We start from the raw sequence: 17,993 nt of genomic DNA on the forward strand, positions 1-17,993 counted from the left end.
ATTTTGCTTATGGCCTAATAATCATTTGAATATTTTTTAAATTTGATTATTCTATATTTTTATGTAGCATCCAATTAATATTATATTTTTGTTGTTATTAAAACCGTTCTGCACCGTGCGGAATGATCTATATTCGAAACCACATATTTAATTTACTATTTTGGGAATTTAGTCCGTTATATTTTTGTTTTTATTAAAACCGTTCTATGCCGTGCAAAATGGTTTCAGTTCTAGATATTAATTATAATTTATTTGACAACAATCAGTACTAATTATTAACTTTAAAATATGTGATGATAAAAAATTAGATATAGCTGCTAATTTATAAACTATATTTAACTCAAAAAGATGATGCAATGCAACGACGATATTAATATTAGATGTCTTGATCATTTTCTGATACTGTTATACACTAAAATGGCTATTAATATGTAAGAGTAAGAATTATGTGATGCTACTTAGGAGTTCGGACATCTAGTGATATGTAAATGTATGAAACTATTGCATGTCAATATCATATTCATGTGTTTGGATGTTAAATTAGAACATTCAAATTGGGTGGTTTCATTGTTTAGCACCGTTGACCTTTGCGTTTTCTTGCAGTTTGACCTCGAGCCTCGGGACAAAACTGATCCTTACACTACAAGAAAAATTAGTAGGTAGTTAAGTACTAAGTATAATAATGACATTGACATTTGACAATGTTTTAATTAATGACAAAACCGATACTCATTTATCGTCGTAGTGTATGAGTCATGTATTATATTTTTACTAGTTTCTTAGAAGAATCATTACTTTTCGAAAAGCAAGTGTGAACTCATGCAGCTTTTAAGCATGTCGATCGAAACAACCACACATATAACTAGTAACGCTTACTTACAATATATAATAATCTCTTAGAGATATTGCAATTAACAACTATTTAAATATCCCACTTAATTTAAGTAACGTACCTAACCGTCACCATTGATTTATTTAGTATTTCCCCAGATCAATTCTATCCGGTGTTTAGTCTTTTTAATAACAAAATTGAACTTTTAATTGTGTGTAACGTGTGTTATAGTTTTCAATAACGTTTTAGGAGTTTATTCTCATGTTCGTATTTTAAGTAAGAAAAAGCTGTAAGACAGTTTTATTATCAATCAATATATATAAAACAATAAACAAGAATCACAAATATACGTGTTTTCATTTGCTTACAACAATAATAAAGTTACTATAAATCAGCACCATCGTCCACGTTACTTATGCCACTTCAGCTACCGACTTAACTTCACCGTATTTACTCATCTCATTCACCATTTTCTCCACCGTCGAAGTCAAATCCCTTTTATGCACATCCATTTTAAGACCGTACTTCATGAACAACGTCAACGACATCTTCTGCTCCACTCGATGTCCCGAAGCTACCGTAAGCCGATGCCGAAGCAAAATCGAAGCAGTAATCGATTTCATCTGTAGATAAGCTAGGTCTTTGCCTAGACAAATCCGTGGACCGGCATTGAACGCTACGAATTTGTATTGGTTGCATATATCTTCCCGGTTTTCGTCTAACCATCTTTCCGGTTTAAACTCGAGACAATCTTCACCCCAAATAAATTTCATACGCCCGACCGAATATATCGAGTATGTAACGTTAGATCCGGATGGAACAAATGTTCCGTCTGGTAAAACATCGTTGGCAACAACGAATTTTGAATCTTCCGGCACCGATGGATATAGCCTTAGTGTTTCGGACAATGCCGCTTTTAAGTAAACCATCTGGTCAATTTCCTCGAAAGTCAACGGCTCGTCGGTCATCTTTGACACATTGGTACCCCGCGTCTTGATCAGGACGGTGCAGATCTCATTTATGATTTTTTCTTCGACTCGTGGGTTAAGACTGACCAACCAGAAGAACCAACTCATAGCAACCGATGATGTGTCCCTTCCGGCTAGGATAAAATTTAACGCGACATATTTAAGATACTTATCTGAGTAGGATTCCTTTTTCTTCATGAACCGTGACAATAGATCATCATGGTATGATCCATCTTGTTGCTTACTCAGCAGTTCGAGCTTACGTGTATTAATGATCTCCGATAAGTAATGATCTATGTGGCTGATGCTTCGGCTCATATCATCCTCCAAGCCGAGCCGTAGCCATTTCCTTATCTTCCAAACAAACTCCGGCATGATAAACCGTTGGAGTGTGGCTTCAGTGGCTCCATCAAAAGCCACAGCGAATCCGTTCTCAGGAAACTCTAGAGAGAGCGTTCGTGGATCTTTGCCGAACGTTAAGCCGCAAATGTTATCGAAAGTGAGCCGTAAAAGAATGTCTTGGAGATCGATCGGCTTGGCTTGACTCATAGCTGATTCAAGAATCGGTACCAGACGGTTCTTGATGGCTCGATCAACCCAACGAGCCATGGCTTGGCGAAGCGTACGGGTGGTGAATTCCAACGCGGCGGTCTTCCTTTGAAACCTCCACGTGTCGCCATCCGAATTAAAGATCCCATCTCCTAACAGATCGTGGAAGACCGATTGCCAGCTAGGACCCTTGGGGTAATTATCGAACCGGGTTTTTAGTATATGCTCCAAATTCTTTGGTTCACACGTGACGGTCACGTGACCTTGTTTCTTAGCCAAGAACGGGATCGGGAATATGCAAGTCTGGTACGTGCCGCCGCACTTGCGGAGGTTATCGGCGATGAAGTCGTGCATGCGGTGAGCGTTCGTGATGAGTGCTGGAAGACTGCCCAATAATGGCCAGACACGTGGACCTTTGCATGAACGGCGTATAGAAACGAACCATATAAGGTAGGTTACGATGACAGTAAGGATGATCACAGCCATCGACCCATCCATTTTTTTTTGATATTTTAACTTTTGATATTTTAGTGTGGAGTTGAGGTGAGAGCAGAGAATATATAAAAAGAGAACAAGTGTGTCGAATGGACGGTGAGGATATAATCGTATTAATTGTTTTATAGACTTTTTTTATAAAATGAAATGTGAAAAGAAATCTAAAAAAGTATGAGCAATTAATAAGGCAATTAAAGTTTGTTGTTGATAATTCTTCCCAACCAAAAATGTTGACGTATAGTTGCAACTTGCAATGCATGTCATGTGTTTGTGTTGTGTAGTGTTATATGTTTGTCAATTGTCATTGTGTTTATGAGTATAACCTAATATTGTATACATATTAATTCACCTACACTATATCAGCTTTTTAATTTCTTCATTTATGAGTTTGTCTCCATAATCATCTTCCTAATTAAACACATGATTTTGTTCAGGCGAAAATTGTTTTAAGGAACAAGTACTTTATCCTAAAATCAATCTGTATGTAATAGAGTAAGTTCACTAGTAATTAATCTTTCTGATCAATGAGTTAAATTTGAGTTTGTAAGCTAGCTACTAGATTAACAGTTTCAAGTGCTTATGATATCATGTCCAATGTTTTGGATGAGACATATGTTGTTGATGGGACAAGTTGACATTTTGTCATAAGTTATAAGTTATAACTTATAACCATATGTATTGACAATTGTGAGAAATATATATACTCATAAAGATACATCAGTGACAGCTATAATATGTCAACATAAATTAATGGTAACCTACATCTTAAGGGACCATTGACCAATGCCATTAGTGCCACTTAAGTTGGTGAGCCAAAAAAAACTTTATGACTAAATAATATAATAACAAATAAAATAGCAATAATATGATACATATATGATATATCATATAATTCATACTTTTGTTTTTTGGCAAAATATAATTCCCACGCGTGATCCGGATAAATTCTGTCGACCTATAACATTTCCTCCACAAGAACACAATAATTGAGAAAAAGGTTAATAAAAAAAAACTTCGTGTTTTGATAATTGACAATAATTAAAAGTTCAATGTACTCGTTTACTAGACTTCATGACTCCATTCTAAAATGTTATAAACAAGACACGTTTAAATTGTAATATTTTGAAGAAAAGAAATGCAGTAAATTTGTAAAACAACCATATATATATTCATAAATAAGTCACGTACGTACAGTATAATCCAATTGACATAAAATTAATAAATGCTCTAAAATATATAATTTTATGAATGATAGATAACAATACTATTGACTATTGAGACTTAAGGAAAGCGGCACTTCAACTTAAAAAATACGGCATTAATTGGGTTTAAAAGTGGGGGTCCTTGTTTCTTTTTCAATCTTTAAATTTGTCTTTCACATTATACGACATATTTAACCTTTGTGCTTTTTGCTGATTAATTAACTTTGTCATCGCTGTAAAAAATACTTTAATTAATTGTGGTTCACTAATCTTGATGTTTAAGAACAAGTAATTAGTATGGATACTTGAGATTAAATTGACAGCATATAGAACAATGAGCCTTAAATCGATTGTTACGTACGTACGTACTGAGAAGCTCCATCCGTCAGATCATCAGGATCTGATCAAAATGAAATGCCTCTTGCGGTTCATGGCGACTATATATGGAGTTGTTTTTTAGTTGTTAAAGTGTACTATGCTTGAAGCTCAAGTTATATATCTCTTTATTACAAAGGAAAGATCAATGCTGAAGAAATCATTAATTAGGAAATCAGCTAAGTCGTTTCCAAAACGAATTAGAAAACTGACTTAACTCGGTGCATGCTACTGTATATAGGGTCAAGTTATTTCAAATTAATAGGTTTCACCAAATTTTACTAAAATAAGAATTTAATTATTGTTCACCCAAAATAAAAAAAGAAACATACTTGAAGTTTAGAGTGTTTTGACAATATTGTTCTTGTTATGCTCATCTTTGAGATTCGACACTGTCTGCTCCAATGATAAAATTTGCTCCTGGTTAAGTTCAACTTTGAGATTCTTGATGAGTTTTATGAGTTCTTGGACTCGAGAACCATCAGCATTTGCGGTCTTCCTCTCTATGAAAACCTCATCAAGCTTTATCTTCAACCAGTCTAGGTTGAAACCCGCTTCTGTTAGCTCGTTAAAATCGCTCTGAGCGTTGTTTAGCTCAGTGTCAGTGATGCTATGTAGCGGCTTGTTCAGTGTCTCGGTTAGACCGAGGAGGATATTCATGTATGCTGTCTTGAGTAGTTGGTTCTTTGGTTTGAAATTCACTGCAACGTTTGGGTGTTCCACGAAAATCCAACTCACTGAAGTCACCTGTAGAAGAGATAAATATGTAACAGAGACGAAAATAATCAACCTTGTAAGTTTCAAGTTGTAACCATATATATATACCTGAGAACAAAGAACTTGGAAACCATTGACATATAACATCTCATTCCCAGTTACAGATCCTTCATCATCAACTTGAGCTACTTTAACTTGGACATTCAAGATGAGTTTATTATTCATCAAAAAGCCTTTTTCATGAAGCTTTTCAAGAGGCAAGGCCTTTGGCCAACCCATTTGTGGGATCTCAGCGCAGAACAATTGGTCAAACGGTTCTGTAGTAAGACAAAAACCAGAAAGATTATAATTAATTTTATAATTTCTTCAACAATAATATATCATACAAGATATATAAGATTGAAGTAGTAGTAAATTGCCATCTTTTCTGTAGAGCTCTTGGCCTGATTGATTCAGTAGAGCGATGGAAAAAGCAGCTCTTCTTTTCCATCCAAACCGGAGTGATTCAGGATCCGCAACGCAGAGGTACATAGACAAGTGATCATCAATGTGATCTCCTTTGGGATGAACCTTAACATACCTGAAAGAAGCACATATATTCAAATGAAGAAAGAAAATATATACTGAAGATTCGGAGGCTTACGGATCAAACAAGACTAACCTAGAGGATCCTCTTAATTAAACGACGTATATAAAAACCATTCAAGAGGAGTTTGCTAGGGTTAGCCGTTTCAAGCAAAAACATATATTCAAAATATTTTTCTTCGAAGTCGGAGATGAAGATTATATAAGAGGAGATAATTAGGGGTAGTCTATTCGTTCTTAGGTTAGAAATCTTGGATGTCATATATTAGGTTTTTGAATATTCAAAGTTGTAACTTGTAAGAGTTGTAATTTTTTGATTCCAAGTCCATCTGCTTTCTCAGTTACGTTGTATATATGTTGAATCAAATTAACGACGATGAGTTAAAACTCAAAAACACATATATAATATTTTTCCTTTTACCATTCGCAACCGCCGCTTAAAAAGTTTGGTGTTCTAATCACAGATTCCTTCTCGGAGAAGTTATCCATCTCAAACGTAAAACTCGTCTGCTTATGATCCAGATCCATATCTCTTGAGAAAAAGGACACTTTTCTTTCGATTTGTTACTCGTGGAGCAAAAGACGACTTTGATTTCTCACAAACTTGTTTATGATATGATATTACCTTTTCTAAAAGAAATAAGGAAATTTGCTGTAAAAAAAGAAAGAGATAAGGGAGCTTTAAAACTAAATATTTATCCTCCTCCTAATAAGGTAACGAGAGTTAAACCTACAAGATTTAGTTTGGTTTAGGGATTGACTTTGGTTTAGAGGTTAGAGACTTTGGTTTTATTAAACCTACAAAATTCTGTGATGTTTCTTATAAAACCTGACCGGTCGTCTATCGATTTTAGGCTTGTGTGTGTTTAAAAGAGTGACTCTCATGTTTAAGTTTTCTGATGCAGATGTTTCTTTAACAATGTTATTAGTTTGGTTTGACAAAAGTAATTTTGATTATACCAGAGTTGCTTGGTGTCTAAAAAATCAAAACTTGTTAAAAAGAAAAAGAAAAAAACAAAGTTCTTCATGCTCTTGTATTAGAGAGATCAGCAAAGAAAGAAAAAAAAATTAAAGAAAGGCAATATCTTCAAAGTATTCTGATGCCATATAAACACGACAATCACCATTCTTTCCAATTCCATAACGACGCCTGAACTCTTCATTATCTGCAATTCCTTCAAGCCTAACCCTTCTGATGCCTTGGCTTGTTACATTATAATAGAGAATGTAGAAAGGTTCAAGTTTGCGTGACAACAATTGTGGAGCCAGAATGATCTCGCCGGTTTTACTGCTGCCTGTGAAGGAATATGAACGTATCTTACTATGACACAACCCAGACCCCCGAAGCTGACATGTTATCTTTGACCATTCATGTTTTTCAACATTGTCTAGTATCCATAATATAATCATTTGGTTATTATAAAAATCGTCGGCTAAGCCAACAAAGGCTAACTTCCCTTTGTAGTTCATCAAGTCTGCACCATGGTCCCACATTTCCTCGTTAAAAGGTGGATTGATCAAACTAATCTTCTCAAACCTAACATCAAAACAAACTATAACCTTATCCCTATTATTTGGTCTTGTAGCACCGTAATAGACAATTCCGTCGATGCATATTCCTTTCGTTGAAGGACCATAAGGCTCGGTATTGTCTTTGATTTCCCGCCATGAAAGGTTTTTAGTATCACCTCTTCTTAGTGTTAAAACCTTGTGCTCTACATCACCAAAATCGCCCCGAGAAAACATCATGCACAATGCTTTGTATTGATCATCCACCGGATCGTATCCCAAGTATTTAAAAGTTAACTTATTATTATCTCCAGGTTCTGGTAATGTTACAATTTGTCTCGTGGTAGGGTTACATATCAAGAACCGACCTTGATGTGAGCAACATAGAAAGCCATGAACCAAAGTACCTCGTGTGTAGCAATAATTAACCGTGGAAGCTATTGTCATGTCGAGATTAGCTACCAAAGTTGAAGAAGACTTTTGCTCCCCCTCTCTTGAAGCTGAGAAGAAGAACAAACGCTTCTGAGTATTCCTACTGATGAGTTCACCGTTCTTGAAAGTGATTAGTAGGCGTGGACCGCGGTTCAACGACCTAGAGAAGAAGGAATCGATGAATCTTTGACTTCGGATTATCGAAAACCAAAATTTAGATAAGTATTGGAACTTCATAAGGGATTTTCCGGGCAATCTACCAAGAATCTCCAACGTCATATCATCAGGGATCGAATCTGAGTGATCACTTGTACTGTTACATTCTCGTCCCTTGAGTTTCATGGCGACGAAAGAGTTTGTTTTCTTATTGCTAACGTGTGTGCTTCAAGTTGGTTATATAATGAAGGCCTTGATTGAGTTTCGGTTTTTGGTGTTTCCCTTGTATCTAGTGACTAGATAGATACAAATCTCTTATAAGTACATAATTAGATATTAGCCAAAACTGAAAAAAAATTAGTCCAAAAAAAAAAAAAAAAAAAACTGAAAATGTGTCAAATTTATATTTTGATTTTTATCAATATAGATAACTTCTACTGTATTTTATTTTCGACAGCATCAATATAGCTAAATTATTATTGAGTTCTTCGGACTGCGATTTTTCTTTTTCCTTTTTTCCTTTCTGATCAGACCAAATATAAACAGAACTAGAAGTCTAAAAACTGTCATATCTATAGAATTATTGGAATTTCTCTGAAGAAAATAAGATTAAATGTCATTTACAAATGCGACCAAATTTGTATGCACAAAGACAAAAGAGACAAGCCATATACAACAACGTAACTAACAACGCCAAATATTTATTACAAAACCAAAAGAGAGCCCAGAACAGAACCATCTAAAAAATTCTATATAGTAGAGAACTAATAAGATCACTAGTTAAGTTTTCGTTCTTGAATCTTGACCAAGATCTTTGTGTGTCCGAATCAGATAACTAAAATTTTTAGATTCTATATAATAACTAAAATCTTCTGATGAAGGTTAGCTAAGTGTACCTGACTGCATCACAGGGAAGAAAGACCAATCGTTGCTGTTCTTCGGCGAAGCTCTATGTTCATCAACGGTCATATGTTTCTCATCCGTGCCAAAATCGAATTCCTTGTTCGACCCGAGAGAGGAATGATTCATTGCTTCTGGATCCGATGATGATGCTTCAGGGAACGTTGTTCTTAGCTTCTGATCCACGCATCTAATGACATGATCCGCATCAAGATCGAACGAAACAGGTTTATGCGGTCTCACAAACTTCTGCTCTTTCGTAACAGTCTTCTTTGGATAATGCAATCTACCAGGACTCAACAACATTGGAGGATCAGAGACTTGGAAGTGAGGGAACAGAGAGGTTTCTCCATCGGGGAAAGGAGACGTTGGACCAGAACCGGACACAACAGAGCTAGGGGAAATAAGCTGACCAACAAGTGGACTACCAGGGGGAAGTTGGTAAAACTGAAACTCATAACTAGACGACGACATTGGGAACTTATTACGACAGTCTTGATGATTGGAGTTAAAGAGCTGCGCGAAAGGCACTTCAGGTGAAGAAGGTGTTGTAGTGGTTAAGTAGATAGATGAGTCATCAAGAAGAGGAGGTGTGATGGGAGCTGAAGATGGTTCAGTAGTGTAAGTTGAGAAAACCGGAGGAGAAACCAATTGAGGTTCGTGAGCGTAAGGTCCAATGGCGAAGATCGAAGGACGGTTGTTATTACAAGGCAAAGGACTAAAAGAGAGGATTCCAACGGGTGATTGTGTAGCTGAAGTTGGTTCTGATTGGAAAAACGAAGCTGGAGATGAAGGTGGTGCTATAAAAGGAAGTGTTGTGATAACCGAACGATAACCGGAATTAGATGTTGAATTTGAAGATATTGATACCGGTTCAGGAACAAGAACCGAGTTTCCTATTCGGTTTCTTTGTCTTGAAGATCTGAAACATTTCAATAGACTCCATCGATTCCACCATTTTCTCTTCTTCTGATTTTATCCCCAAAAAAAAAAAAAAAAAATTCAAAATCAAGATTCGAGAATTCGTAAATCACAGAAACTTAAATTAGGTTTTATAAAAATCTAAGTCTGATTAATTTCCGTAGTAATCGAATTTTGCATACAAAGTGTTTGATCTAATGCGTAAGAGAAGAGAAGACTCACATGAATCGGAGAAGATTGAAGAAGACGATCATCAGAGGAAGCGATAGCTGAAGCAGCTGCGTTTATAGTATCCAACACGTTGTTTCCACCACTCGCACCGCTTCTCATCTTTCTTCTCTCTGTTTTTATTCTCTTAGTCTGAAAAATTTCTCGAGAAAACAAAACAGAGCATTCGAGTTTTTCTCAAGTAAATTAATGATAACACAAAAACTTCTTCTTGAACAATCAAAATCACAAAGAAGAAAAAAAAACATATAATAAAAGCGACACGTAAACCCGAAATTTCTGGGAATTAGTATTGTATCTCCTTCATATGTATATATGTGTTCGTGTGTGTGTCAAGAAGAAGGTTTGAGGTCAAAACACGGCAAAGACAAAGACAAAGGCAAAGGCGTGCCACTATTTACTCTTTCTTTGTAAATGTATTCCATCGTTAAGGGTAGTTTCGTCCATTAAACTTGCGAAGAATTTGACTATTTTTTTATTTGTTTCCTTTCTCTGATTTAATTTTTAAGATATTGTTATTTTGTTTCCAAATATTAATTTATCTACTAATCCAACTTTAAGATACTTTGTTTGTCAAATTATTTCGTCGTTTTTGACGAGATTAGTAAAACTAAGCTATTCTTAATACCAGTGTTCAAGAAAGCGCTAGGCGGTATCTGGGCGGTCACCCAGTGCCTAGCGCTTAAAACGTCTAATTGGGGCCTAGACGGTTTTTAGGCGGTTTAGGCATTTACAACATAAAACATTATATATATAAAATTATGTACAAATATATGGTAGAAAAATAAAAAAAAATTATAAATTATAAACAAAATTAACAAAAATACATTTATTTAAGTTATATTAACAACATATAAATATTTATAATTACGTATACAAATATAAAACTTAATAATTTAACTCTATATAGTTAAAAATCAAAAATAAATATTAAAATTAAATTAATGTAATTTTAAGCGGTTTAAGCGGTCATCTAGGCGTCTACTTAGCGCCTAGTGCCTAGACGGCGCCTAGACGGCGGCCTAGACCGCTTTCTTGAACACTGCTTAATACGAAAAGAAGATATTTTTTTAAGGGGAAAAAGTTTAAAGATATTTTAAATTAAAATAACAGGAAAATGAGGATACTGCAAAGAGAAAAGTGACACAGCAGCGCACGTGTGGTTTGAGGAGAATCGAATCTATCTCTCTTTTAAGTTTTTAAGTTTCTCGTGTGCACATAAGGTGTGGGGCTAATCTAAGTAATACTGTACTATAATAATTTCAACTCTTTATTTTATATATATATATATATAGATTAATGAATTTAAAAACTTACAACAAAATTTCAACTTGTATTGCACGGTGGCTTGACTTTTTTATATATTTGGGTCTTAAGTATTTACTTTGCTTTTATCCCATACCCAACTGATAATAAAGCGACCTTTTTCAGTTTTGGTGAAATAAATAATTATGCAAACAATAATTACTGATTTTACAGTAGTTTTTTGGCTCCTTATAATTTAATCTTGTGGTAGCAACTTTGTTAGAAAAACAATCAATGCAATATAGACTGATTCTTGGTTCCAAAAAGGGGAAAAATTATTATTGAAGAATTTACACAAAAAAGGGAAGACTGGCATAGGTAATGTGATTTAATTTTGCAATAGCAGTGTTTAGCTGTCACCAATTAAAATCAATAAACTCTCTAATAAAGACAAACTTGAATTTTGATATTTCTGAAGGAAAGAAAAACTATAAATATTAAATCTAGAGAATGGGGAGTTAGAAGATTTAAATCTAAAGAGTTTAAAATGTAGAAAAGATGAAAAAAAGGAAGTAGAAATTGATAAGGTTTATTGGCCAAGTTTAAGGATACATTTGTCATGTCATTCTTTTTTTTTGATAGAGATTGATAAGCATTTTACCTACTTTTGAGATATTCATCTTTTTAAAACGTTTTTTTTTAATAACTACTCATATTTATCTGGTAATACTTAAATCAAGTTCATAGATTCCATTTACTGCAATATTTTTTTATAAACAAAACATAAATTATTTAGTTTGTCGTTTTTTTAATCAAGAAATTAAATGTTGTAACTTTGGGAATTAGATTTAAGTCGTTTTCTGAATTGAAAAACAAAAGAGAGTCTCGTCGTTAAAGTTTAAAACACATTATTGTCCGTTTAAAATAAAATAGAAAAACATTATAAAATTTGTGAAATCATAACTTTGGATTATTAGGACCTGTCGGAAGTTCAATGAGTTAGGTCATCAACCCCACTTCCGAACTCATGCTTTGACACGTGTCACCAACCAACTTTGCACTCATAGATCATTTTAGTATTTTCCTAACAAATCTAAAAAAGACAATTTTGTGTAAGATTAATTACTACGAAATCAGGGTATTAAGTGGGAAAATTAAAGCTAATTTACTCGTTGCGGATAATAAACACGACACTAGATTTCACGTGCATCAAAGCTGGATGAAAAAGCAGAACAAGTTTACGTGAGATTTCTTCTCAAAGTATATTAAAAAAAAAAAGGAAGAAAGATAGTCAGCTACACCAAGTATACCATAATATATGACCATGCCAACTTTAGAAATGTATACTCAACTATATGAAGTATATGTATTGCATGGTCACATATACCAACTATATGATGACATATGTTCAACATCACAACAATTTTATTTCGGTACACCGTTCATCGAAATCCGGTGTTGACTAATATTGACCGGTGTTGACCAACAAAAAAATTCAAAAAAAAAAGATTTAGAAATAAAAATAACAAAATTCTTTAGGAATCATCTAATAAGAAACCAAAATAAGAAATTTAATTGAATTATTTAGGAATCGTCTATGATATTTTATAATAAAAAATATATTTGTATATAATATAAAGATATATTGTTATGTTTCACTCATTCAGTTTTATAATAGTTACTTTTTTTCAATTTCAAAACTTAATTAAAATTGAAATAAAAATCATTCATAAGATATTAAAACTTAAACTCAAACCAAAAAATCTTGTTGTAGTGAATCAAATAAAAAACCTATTATTTAACATTATTAATTAATAAACATCAATTTCTTACATAATTTATTTAAACACATACATTAACATATACAAAATATAATTTTATAATGAATATAAACATTTTGTTAATTTTTGAACACATTAGATAATTCAATAAAAGAATTTTCTTATTTTTGTTTCTAAAATTAAAAATAAAAAATTTGAATATTTTTGTTGGTCAATATTGGTCAACGCCGGTCAATATTGGTCAACACCGAATTTCGACGAACGGTGTACCGGAGTAAAATAATCGTGATGTTGAGCACATGTCATCATATAGTTGGTATATGTGGCCATGCAATACATATATTTCATGTAGTTGAGTATACATTTTTAAAGTTCGCATGTGTGGTCATGTATTGTGGTATAATTGATGTAGCTGACAATCTTTTTCCCAAAAAAAAACCGAACCAAAAACAAAATATGGAATAATAATATAAAATCAGATCAAAGAAATCTACTTTAACTTATCAGAAAATCTATTACTACCAGCCTACCAGACTTATAAACCCTCTAATTGTTGTAAATTCAATAATTGATACTCCATCCGTTTCACAAAGAGTGTCATTCTGACACTTTTCACATAAATTAAGAAAACATTGAAATATATATATATATGCCCTTATTTAATAAGGTTTTAATAGATTATTTTAGTTATAAATTAAGGGTAAAACTAGGAAATCTAAAATAAAAGATGCATTGGAAATATAAAATAATGCATTGGAATTGTAAAGTGACACTCTTTGTGAAACAAAGAAAAATCTTCAGAATGACACTCTTTGTGAAACAGAGGGAGTATAGTTTTTTTTGGTCAAACTTCTATAAATTAATAGTATTTAATAAATTTATAATTACTAAAATAAATTTAGTTATAAGATAGACAAGTATTAATTTGTACACAATTCAAGAAAAAGTAATAAGAATGAGAGGTGTTAAGCTTTTCATCATCCTGGCGTCGAGCTATTTTTCCGCAGGGGCTCTATTTGCAGTATTCCTATCTATTATTTTGGAGATTTATAATTCTTCTGTTCTACTGGATGGAATTTCAGTTAATTAGACTGAGAAGAATCTTGAAGTGACGAATTCCTCAATTGAGACAGCTACTCTTTCCTGCAGAAGTAGGATTCGCCGGATTCACAGCTGGATGTTCAGTACCGATTCTTATAGTACTGTTCGAGGAGTTGATAAGCTAATTCCTGTAGATGTCTATTTGCCGGGTTGTCCACCTAAACCGGAGGCTGTTATAGACGCTATAACAAAGCTTCGTAAGAAAATAGCTAGAGAAATCTATAAGGATCGAATTAGACCTCAACAGGGTAATCGATATATTTTTTAAAAATCTTTACAAATATATAACTTCAATAATATTATACAATTATTTATTTTATTATATTATCCAAAAAATATATTTAGTCACTGTATTACATTAGAGAAGAATATCTTCAACTTGAGCCACCATCTGAAAGTATGTCACGAACTTGCTAGTTATATATCTCCACCATTTAAACACCAACTTCATATATGACAGTGTTTTATCTACTCTGAGTTAAGAGAATTGATCGAATTAATCGAATTGATCGAATTAATCGAATTGATCGAATTAATGGTAGAGTCCTTGACTAATTGACCTAGCTAATAAGTATAAATACTTCTTTTTTTTGTCAACAAAGTACAAGATTAGTTCAAATGAGCCAATTAGAAAAAAATCGTTTACATAAGTAATTAGATGCGAATTGATATTTTTTTCTTTTCTAATTTCCTTAATAAAAAATTAAAATTGTTATAATTTATTTTGGTTACTCACAATGTAAACGATTCTACGGCTGACAATTCTTTCTAATCCTAGTATATATATATAAAAAACCATGCAAAATGTCATCTTACTAGCATACACATGCAATTGTACTCTATATTTTACCAATAAAAATGTGTTTTTACATCCAAAAATATGTTATTATTAATGTTTAAATATATATGAGATCCCATAAACAATGTTCAAATATAATTATTGTGATTTAGGATATGTTAATAAAAGAAGAAAAAAAAATCTATATAATTAGGATTATTGATTATATTAAAATTGTTATATAGATAAATAAAATTAGACTTGTTGTGTCTTGCGGTAGATAATCTTTTAATTTTCACATTAAACAATATCATATTTTTACATTTTTTTAATTTAGTATATTTAATATCAAAATAATATGAGAAATTTTTTTAGTTTTGTTCTAGATTTAGCCTTGGCACATAATCTTAAATATAATTGTATCGAGATTTCAAAAAAAAAAAAAAAAGTAGCTAAAAAGTTTGATTATAGCAAAGTGATGATGCGTTGTAGAGAGCTTCTTCGTCTCTCATCTTCTTCTTCATCAGACACAATCTCATATAATATACGTCATGAATCAAGTCCAAATTAGGTATCAAATTCAAAAAAATAAATACAAAAGAGAAAAAGGGGTATATTACAAAAAAAATTACAAAAAGATCGATTACTGCTTAGATAAGTGAATATTGTGTGGCAAGGGATGAGATGGTTATATTGGTTTTTAGAAGCGGTACGTGATAAAGATGATTAGGTAATCGAATCCTTGGGGAGCAAGTACAAAATCTTGTAAAGAATAAGAATTATGGATATAATTACAATTTATTAGTTATAAGTAAAGAATATGCCATATTATAAAACTTAATTACTTAAGTACAGTATAGGAATTGGTAGATTGATAAACGATATATTTAGAAGGTTATAAGCATAAGTTAAGGAGTAAGCGAAGCGCTGATTTTCTGTGAGATTTTATCGATCATTTGCTTTATCTTAAACTAGATTCGGAGTACGTGCGAGATTGATTAAAAAATTAAGTTTACTAACACATTTATAATTTATTAGATACATGCATGTTATGTTTGTAAACATATTTTTAGGAATGTTATTAACATTCATAATCCAAACTCATACCAACTTAGTATTTGATTTGTTTTTAATTCGGTTTAGAAAAATATGATATGTCTAATTTAAGACAGAAAATCCATTATGTCTCGTATATGTCATGTTTTCTATCTCATAACTATGGTTTTAATAATAATTTTCCCATTTAAGATTGTATATTTTAGTCCAACAATTAAAAATATATGTAAAAACTACGAATTTAATTATAGAAGTATTTATTTGGTATAACATTTATAACATAATATTTTATTGGTTTGCTTTCATCAAGTTTGTTAATATTTGAAATGATAATCATTTTACCATAAATATTGGATCGATACGATAGCGGACCCGGATCAAATGTGATCCGGATTAGTGATCAGCTATATTTTTATTAAACTCATAAACCATCAATCTGAAAAACAACACTAAAAAACAATTAAACTTTATGAACCAGATGACCAATATATTGTTGTCAAAAGGGTCAAACCCATATGCTATACCTGCTCCGCAATGGATAAAAGCACTATGACCAGCAGAAAATATGTTCCACATATTCCACATGAGAATTTAATTATCTTCAATTATCTTCAAGATGTGCTTTTATCCACAATACTTGTTTTAAAAAATATATTTGAAAGATAGTTATGATAATAACGTCAATATTTTTCAAATACACCAACCAAAAAAACTAAAAATAAACTCAAAGAAGAAAATAAGTATTGAAGTTCTATAACAATGAAGTTCTGAAAGTCAATTTAGTTATCCAAATTTGATGGATCTCTTATATAATAATTTTGACTTTAAGGCCGAAAGTAAATACAATATAATTGTTGGATATATTAGTGTGCTAAATTAAATTTGGAAGTATGACAAATTATAAAAACTCTAATTGGATATATGAAGATTTAGTCGAATGACTCGCCAAAGAAGAAAGCTTGATCGGGGAGGGGGAAGTCATCTTCAACATTGTGGACATCATCGAGACATGCAGATCCATGTTACCTCTGAAAAATATATTTGTTTCACCTCTTTCCCAGTTCACTGCAAAATTTATTATAATTTAAGAAAATATATAGAAGAAATAAATCACACTAATATGATTTAGTACCAATAGGCTATGTGTAACAATATAATCATAGATTGTTAAAAAAAAAAACAAATAATCATGCAGCAAAACTACACTATATATTATAATTAATGTATATAAGTACTAACATAAAAAAAAAACTGTAACTATTCAAAAGAATCTGAAGAAAAAATTAATTATAACTACTTAATTGTTTCACAACATCCGTATTTTAGAAGTTGTACAGTCTTGACTTTTATGTTTTACATATTCTTGAAGAGTTTCAAATCTGAAACACTATAAGATAATAAAAAAACAAAAGTCAAAAAATTTAAAACTCAAAATATTGATGCTGGGAAATATTTTTGTGAATGAACGAAACTAAAAACTTCTCTTATATAGAGATGAAGATTAAAATATCTTTCCTAACACAATATATTTTAGGAACAAAAAAGATTTTGGTAGTTATTTTAGATTTGTTCGTTTAGTTTTGGAATATAGATTTTAGAAAAAGTAAAATCATAATGGCTCTGACTGGTAACATGATTTATTGAAGTTGAGTTGCAGAAAATATTATAATTCGATGTAAGTTGCAGTAAAAATTATGTGGTAGAAACAGCAGTTTGATGTAATGGATCGCTGTAAAAATCTGATTTATTAATCTTATCAAAATTACTGACTGGTGACATTTTTGTGGTTAATTTGCAGTATGTATTATTTGATTATAATTATTAAAAATATTAGTGAATATATTTTACAAAATTATAAAAAAATAAAATAAATAAAAATATTTAAATAATAAAATAATTTTAATATACAAAAAGTTAACTAAACTTCTTTGTTACATTGCAAATTAAAAAATTAACTACATGCATGCCATAATATTTAAAATTTTATCATATTTAGGTGTATGTCTATTTTCATTTCAAATGATAATAAAAAATAAAAAATTAGGTTAAATAAAATAACTAATTAAAAAATTTATTAAATAAAAGAAAAACAGTAAAAATTATTTTTCTTGATATATAAATTAAATAAAAACAAAAAGAATAATTTTTTGTATTATATAACTG

The 17,993-nt window shown here is 31.7% G+C and overlaps 3 protein-coding genes and 1 pseudogene across 4 annotated transcripts; all 4 read right to left on the minus strand.

Moving 5' to 3' along the window:
- Positions 1-1,116: 1,116 nt before the first annotated feature.
- LOC104714724 (cytochrome P450 86A7) lies at positions 1,117-3,095 on the minus strand. The gene has a single exon (XM_010432174.2). It carries the CDS (start codon positions 2,845-2,847, stop codon positions 1,246-1,248), a length of 1,602 nt encoding a protein of 533 aa, XP_010430476.2. The 5' UTR covers positions 2,848-3,095; the 3' UTR covers positions 1,117-1,245.
- A 1,577-nt stretch (positions 3,096-4,672) lies between these two features.
- Positions 4,673-6,379, minus strand: LOC109126512 (MATH domain and coiled-coil domain-containing protein At2g42470-like). The gene is made up of 4 exons (XM_087467616.1): positions 6,145-6,379; positions 5,558-5,718; positions 5,247-5,455; positions 4,673-5,168 (listed from the first exon to the last, which is right to left on the minus strand). The coding sequence occupies exons 1-4, from the start codon at positions 6,249-6,251 to the stop codon at positions 4,761-4,763; spliced, it is 885 nt and encodes a 294-aa protein (XP_087323742.1). The 5' UTR covers positions 6,252-6,379; the 3' UTR covers positions 4,673-4,760.
- Positions 6,380-6,791: 412 nt separating this feature from the next.
- LOC104716083 (F-box protein At1g30790 pseudogene) lies at positions 6,792-8,087 on the minus strand (annotated as a pseudogene).
- A 286-nt stretch (positions 8,088-8,373) lies between these two features.
- Positions 8,374-10,262, minus strand: LOC104714725 (uncharacterized protein At1g76660-like). 2 transcript variants are annotated; one of them, XM_010432176.3, is made up of 2 exons: positions 9,864-10,262; positions 8,374-9,686 (listed from the first exon to the last, which is right to left on the minus strand). In XM_010432176.3, the coding sequence occupies exons 1-2, from the start codon at positions 9,969-9,971 to the stop codon at positions 8,703-8,705; spliced, it is 1,092 nt and encodes a 363-aa protein (XP_010430478.2). In that variant the 5' UTR covers positions 9,972-10,262; the 3' UTR covers positions 8,374-8,702. The 2 variants fall into 2 exon arrangements, with proteins under 2 accessions (XP_010430478.2, XP_010430480.1); XM_010432178.3 differs by having other exon boundaries at positions 8,374-9,689.
- Between the last annotated feature and the right edge of the window lie 7,731 nt (positions 10,263-17,993).

Source organism: Camelina sativa, chromosome 9 (assembly GCF_030686135.1).
Source record: "Camelina sativa cultivar CO46 ecotype springtype chromosome 9, ASM3068613v1".
Lineage (NCBI taxonomy): Eukaryota > Viridiplantae > Streptophyta > Magnoliopsida > Brassicales > Brassicaceae > Camelina > Camelina sativa.